Consider the following 17,476-nt stretch of genomic DNA (forward strand, 5'->3'; position numbering starts at 1 on the left):
CATTTTATTTGTTGTCAAGTGAACTGCTAGTTGCGGGTAAATATAGCAACCAGCAGTAGGAATGCCTAATAGCAACTGGTGACTTTGTTGGTGCCCATGGTATCTACTCAAAATCTGATTTAGAGCTTTGCATTAATCATTTAGCAGCAGAATAATTTTTTAATCAAAGTCAATCAAGTGTACAAAATAAGCTAGATAATTTTATTGTTAAGTGCTGTTGTTTATGTGGAAGCAGCTGATACTTGCTGATAAATTGGCAAATCAAGGAGGCAAACATTGCAGGGTCCATTAGAGCAGAAACAACAACAAAATAAGTGGTGTCACTCTGTGCTTTAATACTAGTCTAAACATTTTTATTACGTTATTCGGACACGTCTATGAAATCACTTTAGAACAAAATCCCAGGTTGACATTTGTTTGCAGTCTTGTGGACTTTAGGGATTAAAACTTTAATTAAGGGGCTTAAATACAGTGAGTGCTACGACTGGATAATTATCTGAAAATATTGGGCCTGAAAATATTCTCCTCCTAAATCCTATTCACTATTTTTAACCGACACCAAGACTTACAGTACAGCACCCTACAGCAGGGTTTCCCAACCGTTCTTGTACCGTGGACCGGTTTGATACGGGACAATTTTTCCGCGGCCTGGGGTTTGGGGGGGATTGATAGCGGGAGCTCTCTAGTGTCAAGCAAATGTTTCTGATATAAATGTTATTCTGATATAACTATATTTAAGACCTTTTTTTTCTGATAAAAACCTATAAACTCTATTAAACTATAATATTGTGCTCCAACTGATGCCATGCTTGCTGATATTGTGGTCTATAACTCCTCCCCGAACTGCCCGCTGCCCTGTATCTTGCTCACTCATTGGCTGTAGGTCATCGCTGAGGTATTTTTCAGTCAGAACTCCTTTCCTACTGCACGATTTTGAGTCGCTGACATGTCCAGATATTTAGCATGCCAAATCAGATCGTGTCTTTGATAATTTGCACTGCGTGTCTCTCGCGTGCTTGAGCTCCGATTTCGGGCATTTGTCTATATGTATATAATTATAAGTTTATTGTTTCCTTGCGGCCCGGTACTGGTCAGCCCGGTGGTTGGGGACGCCTGCCCTACAGTACCGTCTGAGTAGTACTTTCATTAATGTGCAGAAAGTGGTCTCATACTCTCCTGTACTTTACAGGAATAATTTAATCATGAATAAATGTCATGTAAAGACCTATTGCCTAACTTGCAGCAGAAAAGTCAGCTCAGCTTTCAGAAAAAGTGAATTTATCGAGGAAACCTCAAACCTGCAATATTAGTTCAACTATTCTGATATTTGTTATATATTAGCATTTGAATATTAGCAGATTCTACAAATATAACATGGCCCCACGCATCTAAACACTTCCATGTTTGAGTAATTCGATCATATTATCATTTGATGCTTGTATTTAGATGTTAATACCAGGTATGGTTTGAACCGGGCCAAAGATTTCACAGGGCTTTATTATTTGTCATGCATTTTGCCAGCTAGCAAACTGGATGCTAGCTAGCAGATGAAGCTATGACCATATGGCTGTGTTAAGCTCATGCACACGGGAGAGGTATTTAACAGCAGGTTAATATTGGTGGCTCAGTAATATCTTAGAATTAAAGCTCAACTCATGCTAGCAGATATAATGAAAGATACCTAGCATTAGCTGTAATCCACTAGAACACTACACTGGTTTATAGAAGAAGTATATAGAACCTGTAGTTAAATAATATAAAAGAAAAAGAAAAAATCAACGTTTATAGAATCCAGACGTGATTTTATTTTTAAATTCATTAACTGAATGCTGATGTGGAAGTGACAGCAAAACAAAACTAGCTAGCATATTTACCAACCATAAAGCTAGCTTACCTCAGGATGCTTCTTAAATATTTGATGGCTAATGACCTTTGCTTGAAGACAAATTAGCACAGCCTGTCCGTCTCTCTGTCTGTCTGTCTGTCTTTCTCTCTGTCTGTCTGTCTGTCTGAATGAACAAACAGATTAGGCTCATCATTTTATTTCATTTGGTTTAGAGACTCACTGGGGCAGAAGGTAAATAATGAACAGAAGATGCACTGTTCTGGTGTGTGTGTGTGTGTGTGTGTGTGTGTGTGAGAGAGAGAGAGAGAGAGAGAAAGAGAGAGTGTGTGATGGGATCAGTAAGTGAGTGTGTGGACAGGCAGAAGGCAAACGTTTGCAGTGTTTTCACAGAGCTGATTTAAACACTTCTCCCAAAGGAGAGAGCCGTGCAGATAACTCTCTCTCCCTCTCTCTCTCTCTCTCTCTCTCTCCCTCTCCCGTATACACGCTCTCTTTCTATTATTCATCTCCCTTCTCACCACCTCACTCTCTCATATGTATATGTATGTGAGTGAGTCTGTGTACTTGTGTAGGTCTATGTGTGTGTGTGTGTGTGTGTGTGTGTTTGCAGTTGTGTGAATTTGTGTGTGTGACTTCTCTCTTGCTCACGTCATTAATAATCTCCGTGGCTCATTTGTGGTTGTGTGTTGTTTGACGTCAGCGGCTGGCAGCCTTTAGATTCGATCACTTCAGAGAAACACATTACTTGATTACTATTCCTCCTGTTCACAGCAGAAATCAGTGAGACGTCTCCGATGTAGTAATAGCGTTTAAGAATTCTGGATTGTAAATGGTGATGTATATATTATGATTATCAAGGGATCTGTGAATATGCTGGTTGTTTATCACCTTTTTAAAAAAAAAAAAATAGTATTGTAAGTCTGATGAATAGCTTCGCTCTGCTGCTGTATCAAAGCTGTATCTGATATGGCAAACATTTTGTCATATCAAATATGGTTTTGTTTTATGAATACAAAAAAAAAGCTTGTCTGGATGTTAGGATGATTTCCATTTTGTTTGGTGCTGACTATTTCGAGTATTAACACTGTGAGTCACACATTCAGATCTTCTCCATTGCACTCATCAAAGCTCCTCAGATCCCAAAGCTGCTATGGATAGCTGTCCATCTGCTGCACGTCCTTCATCTGAGCCCTTCACTGTTCTAGCATCAGCCTCCAAACTGCTTCCAAGCTGTCAGTCTTCTGTGTGAACAAATTGCTTTTGTTTGCTGAAAATATTCACTCCAATTCCATTTTTATTTATAGAGTGCTTTTAAAAGTGGACATTGTCACAGAGTAGCTTTAACAGAAATATGGATATGGATTTATGCTTATCCCTAATGAGCAAGCCAGAGGCAACTGTGGCGAGGAAAAACTCCCTGTGATGACATGAGGAAGAAACCTTGACAGGAACTAGACTCAAAAGAAAATGAATCCTCCTCTGTGTGACACCGGATGGTGTGAATACGAGGCATTACTCATACACAAATGTATGCTATAAAGTCAAGCAGTGCATTGAAAGGATCTTCTGTATGAGCGTCAGTCATTGTTGATTTCATTAGTGCTTTTCACTTCAAATCAGTCATATCCAAGTGAGGTTATCTACTGAATATTGAATGAGAATTAAGTGTAAACAGTTTTCAGCAAGAAATCCTTAGGCTGTTCAGGTGAGAATATCCACAGACACTTCAGGGTATTGTGTGTTGTATTGTGTGTTACCAGCTCTTGGCATTCTTCAAGCTATCCATGTCAGGGCCATTCTCAAAAGCTGTGAGTGGTTCTCAGGTGAAGGAGGCTCCAGTCAGAAATAGAGGAAAGATCTGGCAGATCTGAAAGACAGATCACCATCATTAACTGGAGTAATATGTGGAGTTAAAAATGGCCAAAAGTATAGACATCTGACCATACGAACATCTCACCCATATATGGTTGCCAAAAATATGGAAGCACACAATTGTCTAGAGCGTCTTTGTGTGCTGTAACATTACAATGGACTGAAACCTGTTCCAGCATGACAATGCCCCTGTGCACAAAGCCCCTGGGCTCCATGAAGACATGGGGTGTTAAGGTTGGAGTGGAAGAACTGGAGTGAACACCTTTTGGGATGAACTGGAACACCGACTGAACCCCAGACTTACAACATCAGTGTCTGATCTCAGTAATTCTCTTGTAGCTGAATGATCACTAATCCCCACAGACACGCTCCAATCCGGAATAGGATGTTCACTAAGTACATACAGGTCTGATTGGTTAGGTGGCCACAAACCATAGGCCATATAGAGCATCAATCATTTAGTAGAGTTGTCTGTAAATGTAAATTCCCACAATTTTTGTAATCGTGATTGTCTTTGTATTCACATTGGGTTGCTGGTGAATGGCAGTCACCTTTAAAGCACCATGTACGCTCACAGCAATGTGGTTTGCATTTAGTGACGTCGACAAACAGCATAAAATAACACAGAGTGTAAATCGTCCAGTAAAGCAGTTCAGCCTTTACAGCATACAGCATCCATGGTGCTACTTCATGGATCTGAGTTGAATTGCTCTACCTTAGTGTTTCTTTATCCGTTGTGACCCCAGGTAATTACAGAAGATGAATAAAAGAATGATTGAACCCAGTCATAGCTGGTATAATCATGAATCAGACATATAAAGATGCATTATTATGCATGTGATGTTAGATTATTAGTTAATCAATAAGATAAATAATAATTTTAATTATACATGTTATTTATATAACCCCTTTCCACAGCTCAAGGACACTTTATATTCCAAAGCAATAAATAACAATGCAGAAGCCACAGACAATAAACAAAAGTGCCATACAGAAACAAAAACAGATCAATGAAGGCAGACAAGGACAACAACGAAATCAAAGATGGAGATAAAGTCAAACAAAAGAGGAGTAATATAAATCTTTCAAATGTTAGGGGAAATAAAGAAATAAATGTGTCCAGGTTGTTATGTACATAAAGAGTACTTTAAGCATCTATATACAGTAAAATTCTTGTGCACAGACCCCGTTTACAATGTAGGCAGTTATAAAGTGGTGTAGTGGGTAATATTGCACATATCCTGTGTTAAAATAGTATAGAAAGTAAGAGAGGGTAAACAGAGTAAACTTTGTATGTCAATTGCTGCAGTTGCTGTTTTTGCACACATTTCAATCTGCTGCTAATATAGAAGTGTATATGTTTACAAGAACCTTGGGGATGCTTTGCTGCAGCAGGACCTAGCCAGCTCACCATCATAGAATTCATTATGAATTCTACATTGTATCAGAAGGTGCTGTAAGACCATCGGTCAAAAAATTGAAGCTAAAGCGGAACTGAACCTTGCAACATAACGATGACCCAAAACATACCAGTAAATCCACCAAGGACTGGCTAAAAAAAAGTAAGAAATGGAAAATTCTGGAATGGCTGAGTCAAAGCCCAGATCTAAATCCTATTGAGATCCTTTGGGGTGATTTGAAACGGACTGTGCATGCAAAAAAAAACCCAAACATCACACAGCTGAAAGAATTTTGCTTTGAGGTGTGGGGGAAACTGGTAGAGGCCTAGAAGAAACGTCTCATTGAGGTTATTTTATCCAATAGTGGAAACACTAGCTATTAGGGCATAGGGTGTCCTAACTTTTTCCTGAGGTGAAATACTCATTTCTTTTGTTTAATAAGTGAAAAGAAAGTGCTATTTTGTTGTTTACATGCACCTTCATCTACAGGTACAAATTAAAACAAGATCAGAAATTGACATGTTGAAATTCCTTAATAAAGAACTGAATGTTCAATGGAGTGTCCTAATTTTTTCACATGACCGTATACTGGTTGGCGCTATTTAGTATATTTTGTGTATCTGTCCTGTAGTGTTTTGTATTGTTTGTCTTTTTGTCTTGCACTGTTTGTACTAGGTTGCACACGATGCACTTTATGTAGCGCTGTGTTGTTTTATGTAGCACCAGGGTCCTGAAGAAATGCTGTTTCATATCATCGTATACTGCGTCAGATATATATGAAATAAAAGCTGCTCGACTCTTAAGTGTCCTAGTTGGAGATATTGCACATAGAGTACCTTCAGAGTCAGAGACTGATATTTATACAGTGCAACCATCAGTGATAATGATAAAGTGCACTACATGATGCATACAGTGGGTTGTGCTTGTGGTGGTGTTATTGGTCAGAGTCTGATGGTCTGTGACCTGCAGAATCTGTTCTGCAGCCTGCTGGTGTGGGATGTGATGGTGAGATACTGCCTGATGGGAGCAGCGAGAATCGTCCATTATAGAGATTTCCCTTCAGATGTCTAACTAAACTTATCAAGTTCCATGCCATTGTAGGGAGGAGCTATTAGCAGTTATAATCACAATGCCATTGTTGCTGTAGTGTTGAGAGTATTGTTGTTGTAGAAAGCCTCAAGCTCAGTTCAGATCCTCAGATCTGAACCACTTCCATTCGAACAAGGTTTTAAATCCAGCTCATTGAAATGCATGAAAGCACCAGCAGTTTGTCTTAATGCAAAATTCATAGAAATCTCAACACTGCAAAAATGAGCAAGATGTCTTGAAAATAGGAAAAGGAGTCTAATATTTAACATGAGACTATTATTACATAACAAATATACAACGTTAGCCTGTTTCCTGATATATTTACTCATTTCACGTGCCAGCAAATTGTCTATAGACAGGTATAATAATCTAAAATTTGTAATAAAAATCAGTATTAGTTCAATTTGCATATATTTTTTCCTTACTAATGTTTTCCAGTGAAATCACATATTTCCACAAGACAGAAAAGGCTTCTTTTCTTGTCATTTCCCAACCATAATTATTGGCAACCCCATGATGCCTAATCTTACACTGAAAATATAAGAGAAATGCATTCATCTTCAGTGGCCGCTTTGTCCTAGCCATAGATGCGATTTATCCGTACCTCAGGAACGCTCATTCCCACCTAGGGATGATTTCTTGTAGGCAGTTCACGTGCTGAATTTTATTGAGGTTGTAGGAGACAAGCAGAGAACATAGAACAAACCCATGCAGACATGGAGAACATGCACAGAAACTCAACACACTGGAAAAATATGCAATCTGGGTCAGGCAGGTTTAAGAAAAATATATATTGTGTGTAGTTTATGTAAAATGTATTTATGTGATTTTATTGCTTTCATGTGCTGAGCTAGAGTGAATTATGTAGAGAGAGTGTGATCAATTTACACAGAACTAAAGTAAACCATTTACTTGAATGTAATTAAACTGTGTGGTAGAAAAGTGCAGCAGTAATGTGGAGCCTTATACCGTATTCAAGTTGAGTTCTATTCATGGCTTTGAAGCTACAGGATGCAAGAAATCAGACTGTGTTAATGTAATTTAATTGAATTATATGGGACCAGTTTACACACGTTTGAATTAAGTAAATTCGATTAGTTTTATTTTATTCAGTGTACCTGAGCTCCGGATTGAAATGGCCATGCTTTATTTAAAGTGTAATCATTTTACTCCAAATAAAACTCGGACCTGTCTCATGTTTTTTCTAACCTTGCTTAACCCATAATTCATGTCAGCCAGCTGCTTGTACAAAAGCAATGGAAATCATTAAGTGAAATTTTATATCATTATGTGAAATTGTCATTTTTTCCCCACGTTTTTCAAAGCAATGAGAATCATGTCTATTCACATCCTATAATACTAAAAAATGACGAAAATATGTAATAATATGTAATGCCTTATTTTTTGCACTTGCTCTATAAACTGTACTGTCTCTCTCTCTCCCTCTCTCTCTCTCTCTCTCTCTCTGTCTCTCTCTCTCTCTCTCTCTCTCTCCCAGGGACGAGGAGGAGCGTGCGAGCCTCAGCCGGAGTGGCAGAGCGAATTCTGCAGAAGCTCAGAGGCAGAGTGGAGCTCACCCTACTGCTGACACTCAAACAAGATAAATTCAACTCGGGCGTGTTGCTGTCCATCCATCATGGAGAACAAAGGTACATGCTGGACTCAACTGAGATTCGTGGAGGAAGAAACCGTTGAAAAAATCTTGATCATAGTAGAGCCAACTCAGTAGAGCCAACTTAAACATCTACAAACCTGGTATTATCAAGGATCTTAAATACCGGCTGCAGTCCTTTGTGCAAAGTTCTCATTTTAAAATAACACAAATGCATCTTTAGCAGAGCAAATTCTTAGTATTAATCAGTCAGGGATTGATTAAACCAGATCTGTGCAAATTTCCTGGTTTAAAACATGCCTATGAAAAGCTAGTTAGTTGGTTTTAAATGGAACAAATTGCTTCACTTCAGGAAAACTCTTCCATAAAGTACAGTAAAGAACTGTAATGAACTCCTCCTGCTTAAAAACCTTCAAGAGGTTTTATCAGGTTACTTGTATTGTGGCAAGATGCCGTCATTCCATTATCAGTATTAATGCATCTCTTTCCTATAAATGAGTATGAATGGAATCTGATGCTGCCGCAGTCTACTCCTAATAGTTTATACATAATCTCCAGATGGATATGCAGCTCCAGAGGTGTTGAGTTTTCTCTGCAGCTATGATGAATCACTCGGTGTCGCGGCTTATCATAGCTTCCCGATCACACAAGAGCAAAATCCAGGGCTGGAGAACCTCAAGAGACACCCCGGTTTTGGTTTCAAATATCATTGTACTTGAAATGTTTTCAAGCTTGGACCTGAAAAGTGTCACTGAGTCATGCCCACGTTTACAGTGGGAAATCAGATGCTTTTCCTTGGGTCTCTTTTGTCACCAAACATCTTGATTATGCTTATGGTTAAAAATATTTGAGTGTGGTTCCACTCAGGAGCTGCTTTTTGTCCGTTTTCTCAAGAAAGGCAACTTATTTGCAACTCATCCAAACCGCCTGTAGTTGTGGAGGTGGCATCTAATATTTGATTTTGAAACAACTCCAACTAAACTGCAGCTCCGAAACTGATCTTTAAGCTCTTCAGTCTCCTCAGTATATATGCAGAGTTTTATCCTGATTTTAACAATACAACAAAACCTACACAAAAATATCTGATCCATTAGAAAATGGAGAAAGAATTAGATTATCACGTTAACGCAATAATGTTCTTCAGACACATCATGTAATATAGCAAATGACTGATGACTTAATTGATTTCTAAACCGTTTATAAACCACCATGACTCCATCTTTAATTAAAGGTGGCATTCAGTCATGATAATTTTGTCAACAATGAACGATCCAAAGATATAAGCCATAGAATGTTATTTATGAGCTAAAGATGAAATAAATCAGGCTTCTTTGGTCAGATATGAAGCTCTCACGAACTCGAGCGCCTGTGTGATGCATGCACTGTATCCTTAGTAACTACCTGGTCAGGGTCACAGTGGTTTACTTTAGACTACAGGTTTGTTTACTGCAGGCAGGTACAAGCAAAAATAGTGCATGTGCAAGCAGGATTAAATAAAATGGTACCATGCACGTCATCTAGTTAAATCTAATAATGAACCTGAGGGATGTAGCTGAGGTGGAGGAACTGTCAGACAGAATTCACAGACCGCTGACATGCTGACGATGCTGGTTTTCTGCTTTTTCCTTGAGTGCTTTTCATTGTTTCCTTAGTGTTAAGGCTACTACTATTACTACTACTAATAAAACAATAACATTAACATAATCATCATCATCATGATCAACAACAACAACTTCAATATTACTACTACTACTATTACTAATAATAATAATACAAATAAAAAAAAAACTCTTACAGAAGAAGTCACACCTACTTTAGGTTTAATTTAGAATATAGATAGAGATATTTGGAGCCTAAAAACCATACAGATATTAGCATTGTGTTTACATTATTAAATTTTAATAACAAACAAGCATATTGTGCATTACTGTTTTTAAGCACTATTCTCAGTCTAAATCTCTGTCTATAAATGTTTATTTCTGTTTAAACTTTTAGTTTTTTATCTCGTCTCTATTCTAAAAAAGACAGAACAATCACTTTAGAGGATGTGAAAATTGCTTTAGGCACCCCTACATAATTTTTTAGAATTGATGCTGACTCGTGAGCCACTCATGATGACTCCAGTGGCATTTCTTACACACATGCTGTATTGATTACCCTTCCACTTTAAGGTCAACATGCTCATAACACAGGGGCTGAAGGATCCACACACACACACAAACAAACAAACAAACAAACAAAAAAACATATATATTAAACCCAGGGGCCGCAGGTACACCCATCTACTGTCCGGAGAAATCTGGCTGGAAGCTGTCTTCATGGAAAAATTGCGTCCAAAAAGCCATATCTTCTACATGGTAACAAGGCTAAACAACTTAACTAAGCAAGAAAAAATAGGAACTGGAGTGCAGAAAAGGTGCTCTGGACTGATGAGTTGGGCAGCAGGTGCTCTGGACTGATGAATCAAAATGTAAAATATTTGGCTGTAGCAGGAGACAGGTTGTTTGCCGATGGTATGGAGCGTGGTTCAATAATGAGTATCTGCAGGCAACAGTGAAGCATGGTGGAGGTTTCTTGCATGTTTGCAGCTGCATTTCTGGAAATGGAGCTGGAGATTTGTTCAGGATTAATGGTGTCCTCAATGCTGAGAAATACAGGCAGATACTTATCCATCATCCAATACCATCAGGGACTGGCCCCAAATTAAAGGACAACAACCCCAAACATACAGCCAACGTCATTAGGAACTATTTTTAGTGTAGAGAAGAACATGGAGTCCTGGAAGTGAAAGTTTGGCCCCCACAGAGCCCTGAGCTCAACATCATTGAGTCTGTCTGGGATTACATGAAGAGACAGAATGATATGAGGGAGGCTACATCCACAGCAGATCTGTGGCTTTTTCTCAAAGATGTTGGAAACAACTACCTGCCGAGTTTCTTCAGAAACTATGTGCAAGTCTACCTAGAAGAACTGATGTTGTTTTGCAGGCAAAGATATATATATATCTATAATCACTAAATCCTGGTTTAAAGTCCCAGGAGACACTTATAATTACTTCGCCATGTGCAGGTTTTGCTGCTTGTCAAGTTTGATTGATAGAGCCTCTGATTTCACTTGAATGTCTGATTACATGGGTCCTGGCTGTCATGAAAATGGATTGGCAGATCAATAAGAAAAAATGTATAGTAAAATAATCAGCCAGATAGGTGATAGTTTAATGACTAGTTTGATATATGTGCTTTAATCTAATTGATTAGTACCATACTGAGTCTTTATAGCTAGAAAGATGGCCAGAGATTCCAAATGTCTGCATATTAATTATGAGCCATATCGAGATATAATTCTTTAGCTGACATTTTTAAGCTTTGGTGCTGCAATCACAAGTCTGTAGCTGCACTGATTGATGTGTGTGTGGTGAAGGCAGCCATGTGTGTGAACACCCCGAGCAATGTTAATCACATTTACCCCCAGCTAATTACTTTTACTTCCTACTTTCTTTCTTGTCTCACAGTGGTCTGTAGAGCTCCTTTAGTAGAAAGGATAGCTTGTTACATTTGGATGAATATCATTTCTAAGGGAGGATGTCCGTCGTTATAAGCAGCTTAAAAAATACATTTGATTTGGTAAATCAGTTGTGGGTGATTTTGTTACCCAGACAGGAAGCAGCGTTCATTTGTCACATATACATTATAGCACAGGGAAATGCTTTTCTTCACATATCCCTGCTTGTTAGGAAGTCGAGGACAGAGAGTAGAGTCAGCCATGATACAGCACCCCTGGACTAGAGAGGGTTAAGTGCCTTGCTTAAGGTCCCAACAACAGCAGCTTTGCAGTGTTGTGGTCCAAAGCCTTCACCATTGAGCTATCCTAAGTGTGTAACATGCTAAGCCTGGACTATTTACAGGGCAAGGGTGCTTGGTAAGGTGAGGCACCTGCTCATTTCAGGAGGTACCACTTTGTGCTGCCTTAATCAGCCAACATAACTTACAGCACCTGGTAAATTCCAAGCTAGTCTCCCATCCAAGTACTAACCAGACCTGACTCTGCCTGTAAAGCCATAAGCAGAGTGGCAGAGCCATAAGCAGAGTTGCCTCATTGTCATTTTAAGCCAGATGTGGGGAAGAACCAGTTCTAACCAAATTGTCCTGAAAGTAGTAATTGGAAAGTGGCTGCTCAGCTGGATCATAACACCAGGTGTCTTTTATTTCTCCATTATTTCACTAACAAATACATTGATTTCAAATGTGTCATTAGCATTTGGAATCAGTTGGTGTTAACTCTCAATTACAAGACCAAAGTCCAGTCACTTCACCCAGTCTCGTTCCACTCTTCAGCTGTCCAGTGAAACCTGATATGTTCTTCTGCTGTAGTCCATCCTCCTAAAGTTTTGGTGCATGCTGAAAGGCTTTTCTGTTTATCACTGATATAAAGAGTAATAATCTAAGATTAATTATACTATATCCTTCCTGGCAACTATATCCTTCCTGGCAGCTCAAACCAGTTAGGCCATTTTCCTCTAACCTCTCTTATGGATAACGTCTTTCCACTCACCTATATACTGTAGGTAGGTAGGTAGGTAGGTAGGTAGGTAGGTAGGTAGATAGATAGATAGATAGATAGATAGATAGATAGATAGATAGATAGATAGATAGATAGATAGATAGATAGATAGATAGATAGATAGATTTGGTGACTCATGACACCACTGTAGTACAATGAACTCACTGCCATGTTCTTGGAACCAGATTGCTTTGAATTGTAGCCATAAAAGGATGCACATGGTCAGCAGTAATACTCAGATAGGCTATGGCACTCAAACCATCCTTGATTGCTATTAAGGTGCCCAATGTGTGCTGAGAAATCATTCCCCACACCATTACACCCACCAGCCTGAACTGTTGACACAAGGCATGGATCCATGGCATGAGTCCATGGATTTGTGTTGATGCCAAATTCTGACCCTACCATCTGCATACCATGGCAGAAATAGAGATTCATCAAAACAGACAATGTTTTTCAAATCTTTAGCCATCCAATTTCGGTGACTCTTCAAGATTTCTGTTCTTGACTGACAGAAGAGTAACCTGATGAGATGATGCCTTTCTACCCACCACAAGTGGCTACCTATAGAGTTGCTTACAGCTAACAAACTGTTGTCCATAAAAATCCCAGCAGGTCAACACCCTGTTTGGCAGCAACAACAACCACACCATGGGTAAAGCCACTGTAATGACTTTATTTCCCAGTTCTGATGTTTGATTTAAACACTATCTTAAGCTCTCTCTAAGGCAACAGTGATGCTTATGGTATGTTCTAGAGCACAGACACTGACTGAAGTCTTCTTTCATAAATGGTATGCCTCTTTACATAACATAGAAAAATGTCATTTTATTGTTAAATAAAAACCCTGTGGCTTGAATTTCTACAATTGTTATAGAAAATCAGTCTGACAAATCCTAACTGAGACTCCAACAGAGCCGTGGAAAGTAAACTACTTGTATAAAGAGATGTATTCCTTTTATCCTGCACTAAATCAAAGCAAATCACACATGCAGGTATCTGGAGCTGGAGAGCAACGGGCAGCGCAGTGAAATCCGGCTGCACTACTGGATGGCAGATCAGCAGAACCGCACAGAGGTTTTCCCCTACAACCTGGCAGACGCACGCTGGCATAGACTGGCCCTGACACTCAGCACTACTCAGCTGGTGCTTTATGTGGACTGCAGCAGGTCTGCAAGATGGTGGCATTATTTGTATATGGCTTGCTGACTTTGTCTATCGAGCATGCTCTGAAAATAAAAAATAATACCAAATTGCTTTTTTTTTCCCTTCTTAGAATTTATGAGAGGATTATTGAGACACCATCTATGGACATTCCTCCAGGTACAACTGTGTGGCTCGGGCAAAGGAATAACGTTCATGGATTCTTTAAGGTATGTCTCCATCTCTGTGGGAATTTATATTCCCGCTGTCCCATTTTTTTTTTCTTTTTTCTTTTTCATCTGGGATTGTGATTAAGCCGGCTTCAGTCAAAAATGTTGACGTTAATGAACTTCTATTAGACCTCCAGTGAATAGTTATTAGTGTCACACTCTGCGTGTCCTTATTTATTTTCTCTTTCCCCACCTAATTCCCTAATTCCCATTCCTAGGGTGTGATGCAGGAAGTCGAGTTGGTTTTCATGCCTCAAGGATACATCTCACAGTGTCCTGATCTCAACCGCAGTGAGCGCACATCATACTTCTCTACATAAACCAGTCTGCTAGGACACATTAAAAAAAATAAACATTTTCATTTTTTATTAAGCTCATGTCTCTTGCTGTTTCAGCTTGTCCAACCTGCAATGATTTCCATGGTCTGGTGCAGAAAATCATGGAGCTACAGGACATTTTAGCCAAAACATCTGGAAAGGTAGTGCAGCTGCATTTATTATGTATCTGCTGAAGGTTTAAGATTCTGTATTTAAAGCAGAAAATGTATTGCGTTGAATTATGAATAAAAAAACATTAGACTTAAACATGCATTATCTACATCATTTAGTTTGTACATTTTAATTACATAATTAACCAAATAAATGTGCTATAGTGAGTGGCTTTTACTATCAGGCATGAGCTGAAGGATGATTTAACACGGATCCAGTGTTGATATTGAGAGCTCATTATTACAAGTTTCTCACATCTCTCTGGAAATAAAAGTAACTTATTACATTCACACATACAGTGAAAAAGTAAACAAAGATACTCTATTAACGATGGGAGCTGCGAACTTCCGATGACATGAGCGATAGCAACTAGATGCGGGCGAAAAAAGGTGAACTTCGCACAATCGTGGAGTGACGTCGTGTAGCGACTGCCAACGTGAGTGAAGACAGTAGAGCGCACGTGACCCGTGGCAAACGGCACACACACAACGCTTCTGCTCCATCTCGTGTGATAAGATAAGAATTTTACACACGAACACCAAATCTCCCTCCGGAACGTTTCATTTTAGCCGCAAGAAAACCTGATTTGGAATGCTGTCCGCGTCACCCACTGATAAACAAATGTTACTATGGCAACCAGTAGTAGGAAAGCCTACTCACAACTTTATAGTACGGAGACTGGAGACTTGCAGCGATAAACTCTGTATGTGTGAGTGCCGGAAACTGCAATGTTTTTAATCATCTAGGAAGATTTACAACAAACATAATTTCCAGAATCCAACAAAATCGACGCTATGATTTCAGTCTTTATATTTTTTTAATCCTTTACAAATTAAGTGTGTGTGTGTGTGTGTGTAAAGTGTTCCTTCAGATTCCTTACAAGTTTAAAAAATGAGTCTAAAATCCTTAAACCTGGTTTAGAACATCTGTGCAGGTGTTTTCTGTAGTGACTCTCTTCTCTCATCCTGTGATATTGTTGTGTGTGGTTGCAGCTCGCTCGTGCTGAGGAACGGATGAAGACTCTGGAAGGCTGCTACTGTGAGAAGACCTGCACTCTTAACGGAGAGATCTACCGAGACGAGGACGTCTGGATAGACGGGTGCAAGAACTGCACGTGTTTGGTATGGGGTTATTTTTATGTTATGTATGTGGCTTCTATGAATAAATATATCCTAAGCCTCGAAATTCTAGCCTCTAAAGCAATGCAGGAGGTTAGCAGTGTTTCTGCTAACAGAGTTCGTGTTCACTGTTTTGTATGATGTAGAATGGCAGTGTTGAGTGTGAGAGCATCTTCTGTCCTGCACCGCAGTGTCCTCCGGATACTGCACCAGCCTACATTCCTGGAGCGTGCTGTAAAGAGTGTCAGCGTGAGTGTACACACACTAACACACACACACACACACACACTCATACTCATAGAGACTGAGCTAAAACTGGATGGAAGCTGTTATCTGCTGATGAAATACTCTTTGGGAGTATGATGGGTGCCGGAGAGCCGGAGACAGTCCTTCAGAGACGTGTGCTGCATTGAGATCTTTCTATTTTCCACCACTTTCACCAACTCGGACTAGGTAACTTGCTTTTAACTAGGCGTGTACAAGATGCCTGCTGTGCCGCTCCCATGTTCATTCCTTGTGATGTGATGTGATGCAATGGCTGCAGAGTTAACAAGCTAGAGCTGGGTCTCATAAAGTGCACTTTTAAACTGTTCTAGACAGTTTTCGTGTAGGAATGATATGACATTGCTGTTAGAGAGAGGGTTTGAAATTGAAATTTTTAAGATGATCATTATTTTCTGTTTCATGACAAAAATTAGAAAGACCGAAGATGGTGTTAAAAGCTGTGGATGTTTCCATGTTTCCAAGTTGCGAATTTAACATATCCAAAAAAATGTATATTTCAGAATAAAACACCAGCACTACAAATAAACCATTTTTACTCGAACTTCATTGCCTACTTCATGTTAACTTTCTTTGACCTTGCTGTATGTCATCCCACAACAGCTTTAGTTTTTTTTTACCATATACACTATATTGCCAAAAGTTTTGGGACGCCTGCCTTTACATGCACATGAATGTAATATGGAGTTAGCTCGTCTGTTGCAGCTATAACAGCTTCAGCTCTTCTGGGAAGACTTTCCACAAGGTTTAGGAGTGTGTTATGGGAATTTTTGACCATTCCACTAGAAGCACATTTGTGAGGTCAGGCACTGATGTTGGACGAGAAGGTCTGGCTCACAGTCTCCACTCTAATTCATCTCAAAGGTGTTCTGTCAGGTTGAGGTCAGGACAGTCAAGTTCCACTACACCTCACCTCACTACAACTCACTCATCCATGTCTTTATGGACCTTGCTTTGTGCACTGGTGTGCAGTCATGCTGGAACAGGAAGGGGTCATCCCCAAACTGTTCCCACAAAGTTGGGAGCATGAAATTGTCCAAAATGTCTTGGTATGATGAAGCATTAAGAGTTCCTTTCACTGGAACTAAGGGGCCGAATCCAACCTCTAAAAGACAACACCTGAATTGAATGATTTGGAGGGGTGTCCCAAAACTTTTGGCAATATAGTGTATGGTAATCTGGGGGAGTTTCTTTATGGCAGTCAGTGTGACCTTGCAGTAGCACATCAGTTTAGAATGTGTGGGATTTATCACCAGTCACTGTGTATACCTGTGTGTACGCACATCTAATAAACCTCATTTTGTGTCATTTTCATAAGAACAAATTTTACAGACTTCTTCTACACATTTTAATTACAAGAATTCTGTATTCTGAATTCTGTATATCAGTATTAATACAATGTCTGAAAAAGATCAAGCTTTGAAGTGTGTTTAATCATGACTGGAGAATCTGCTTTGCCTTATCATTTTATAATTGACCTACTTTCTAGCTTTTTTAACTTATAAATAAATGATTTAGACGCTCATGGATCTTGGCCGGCTTTTCATTTCACTGCAAGTTGTACACTGTATATACACCGACCAGGCATAACATTATGACTAATATTGGTGTTGGTCCCCATTTTGCTGCCAAAACAACCTTGACCCGTCATCCACTGTGTATTCTGACACCTTTCTATCAGAACCAGCATTAACTTCTTCAGCACTTTGAGCTTGTCTGTTGTATCGGATCACATGGTCCAGCCTTTCATCACTGAGCCCTGACCGCCCATGACCCTGTCACCAGTTCACCACTGTTTCTTCCTTGCCCCACTTTTGATAGATACTGACCACTGCA

The 17,476-nt window shown here is 39.4% G+C and overlaps 1 protein-coding gene across 1 annotated transcript in view; it reads left to right on the top strand.

Moving 5' to 3' along the window:
- nell2b (neural EGFL like 2b) overlaps positions 1 to 17,476 on the top strand; it is a 70,760-nt gene that overhangs the window by 10,185 nt on the left and 43,099 nt on the right. Inside the window, exons 3-9 of the mRNA XM_058416575.1 lie at positions 7,706 to 7,856; positions 13,375 to 13,548; positions 13,656 to 13,752; positions 13,971 to 14,043; positions 14,148 to 14,230; positions 15,233 to 15,361; positions 15,505 to 15,607. Coding sequence (XP_058272558.1) covers positions 7,706 to 7,856; positions 13,375 to 13,548; positions 13,656 to 13,752; positions 13,971 to 14,043; positions 14,148 to 14,230; positions 15,233 to 15,361; positions 15,505 to 15,607 — 810 coding nt within the window. The remainder of the gene's footprint in view (positions 1 to 7,705; positions 7,857 to 13,374; positions 13,549 to 13,655; positions 13,753 to 13,970; positions 14,044 to 14,147; positions 14,231 to 15,232; positions 15,362 to 15,504; positions 15,608 to 17,476) is intronic.

The sequence above is a fragment of the Hemibagrus wyckioides genome, linkage group LG19, assembly GCF_019097595.1.
Source record: "Hemibagrus wyckioides isolate EC202008001 linkage group LG19, SWU_Hwy_1.0, whole genome shotgun sequence".
In the NCBI taxonomy this organism is placed as follows: Eukaryota; Metazoa; Chordata; class Actinopteri; order Siluriformes; family Bagridae; genus Hemibagrus; species Hemibagrus wyckioides.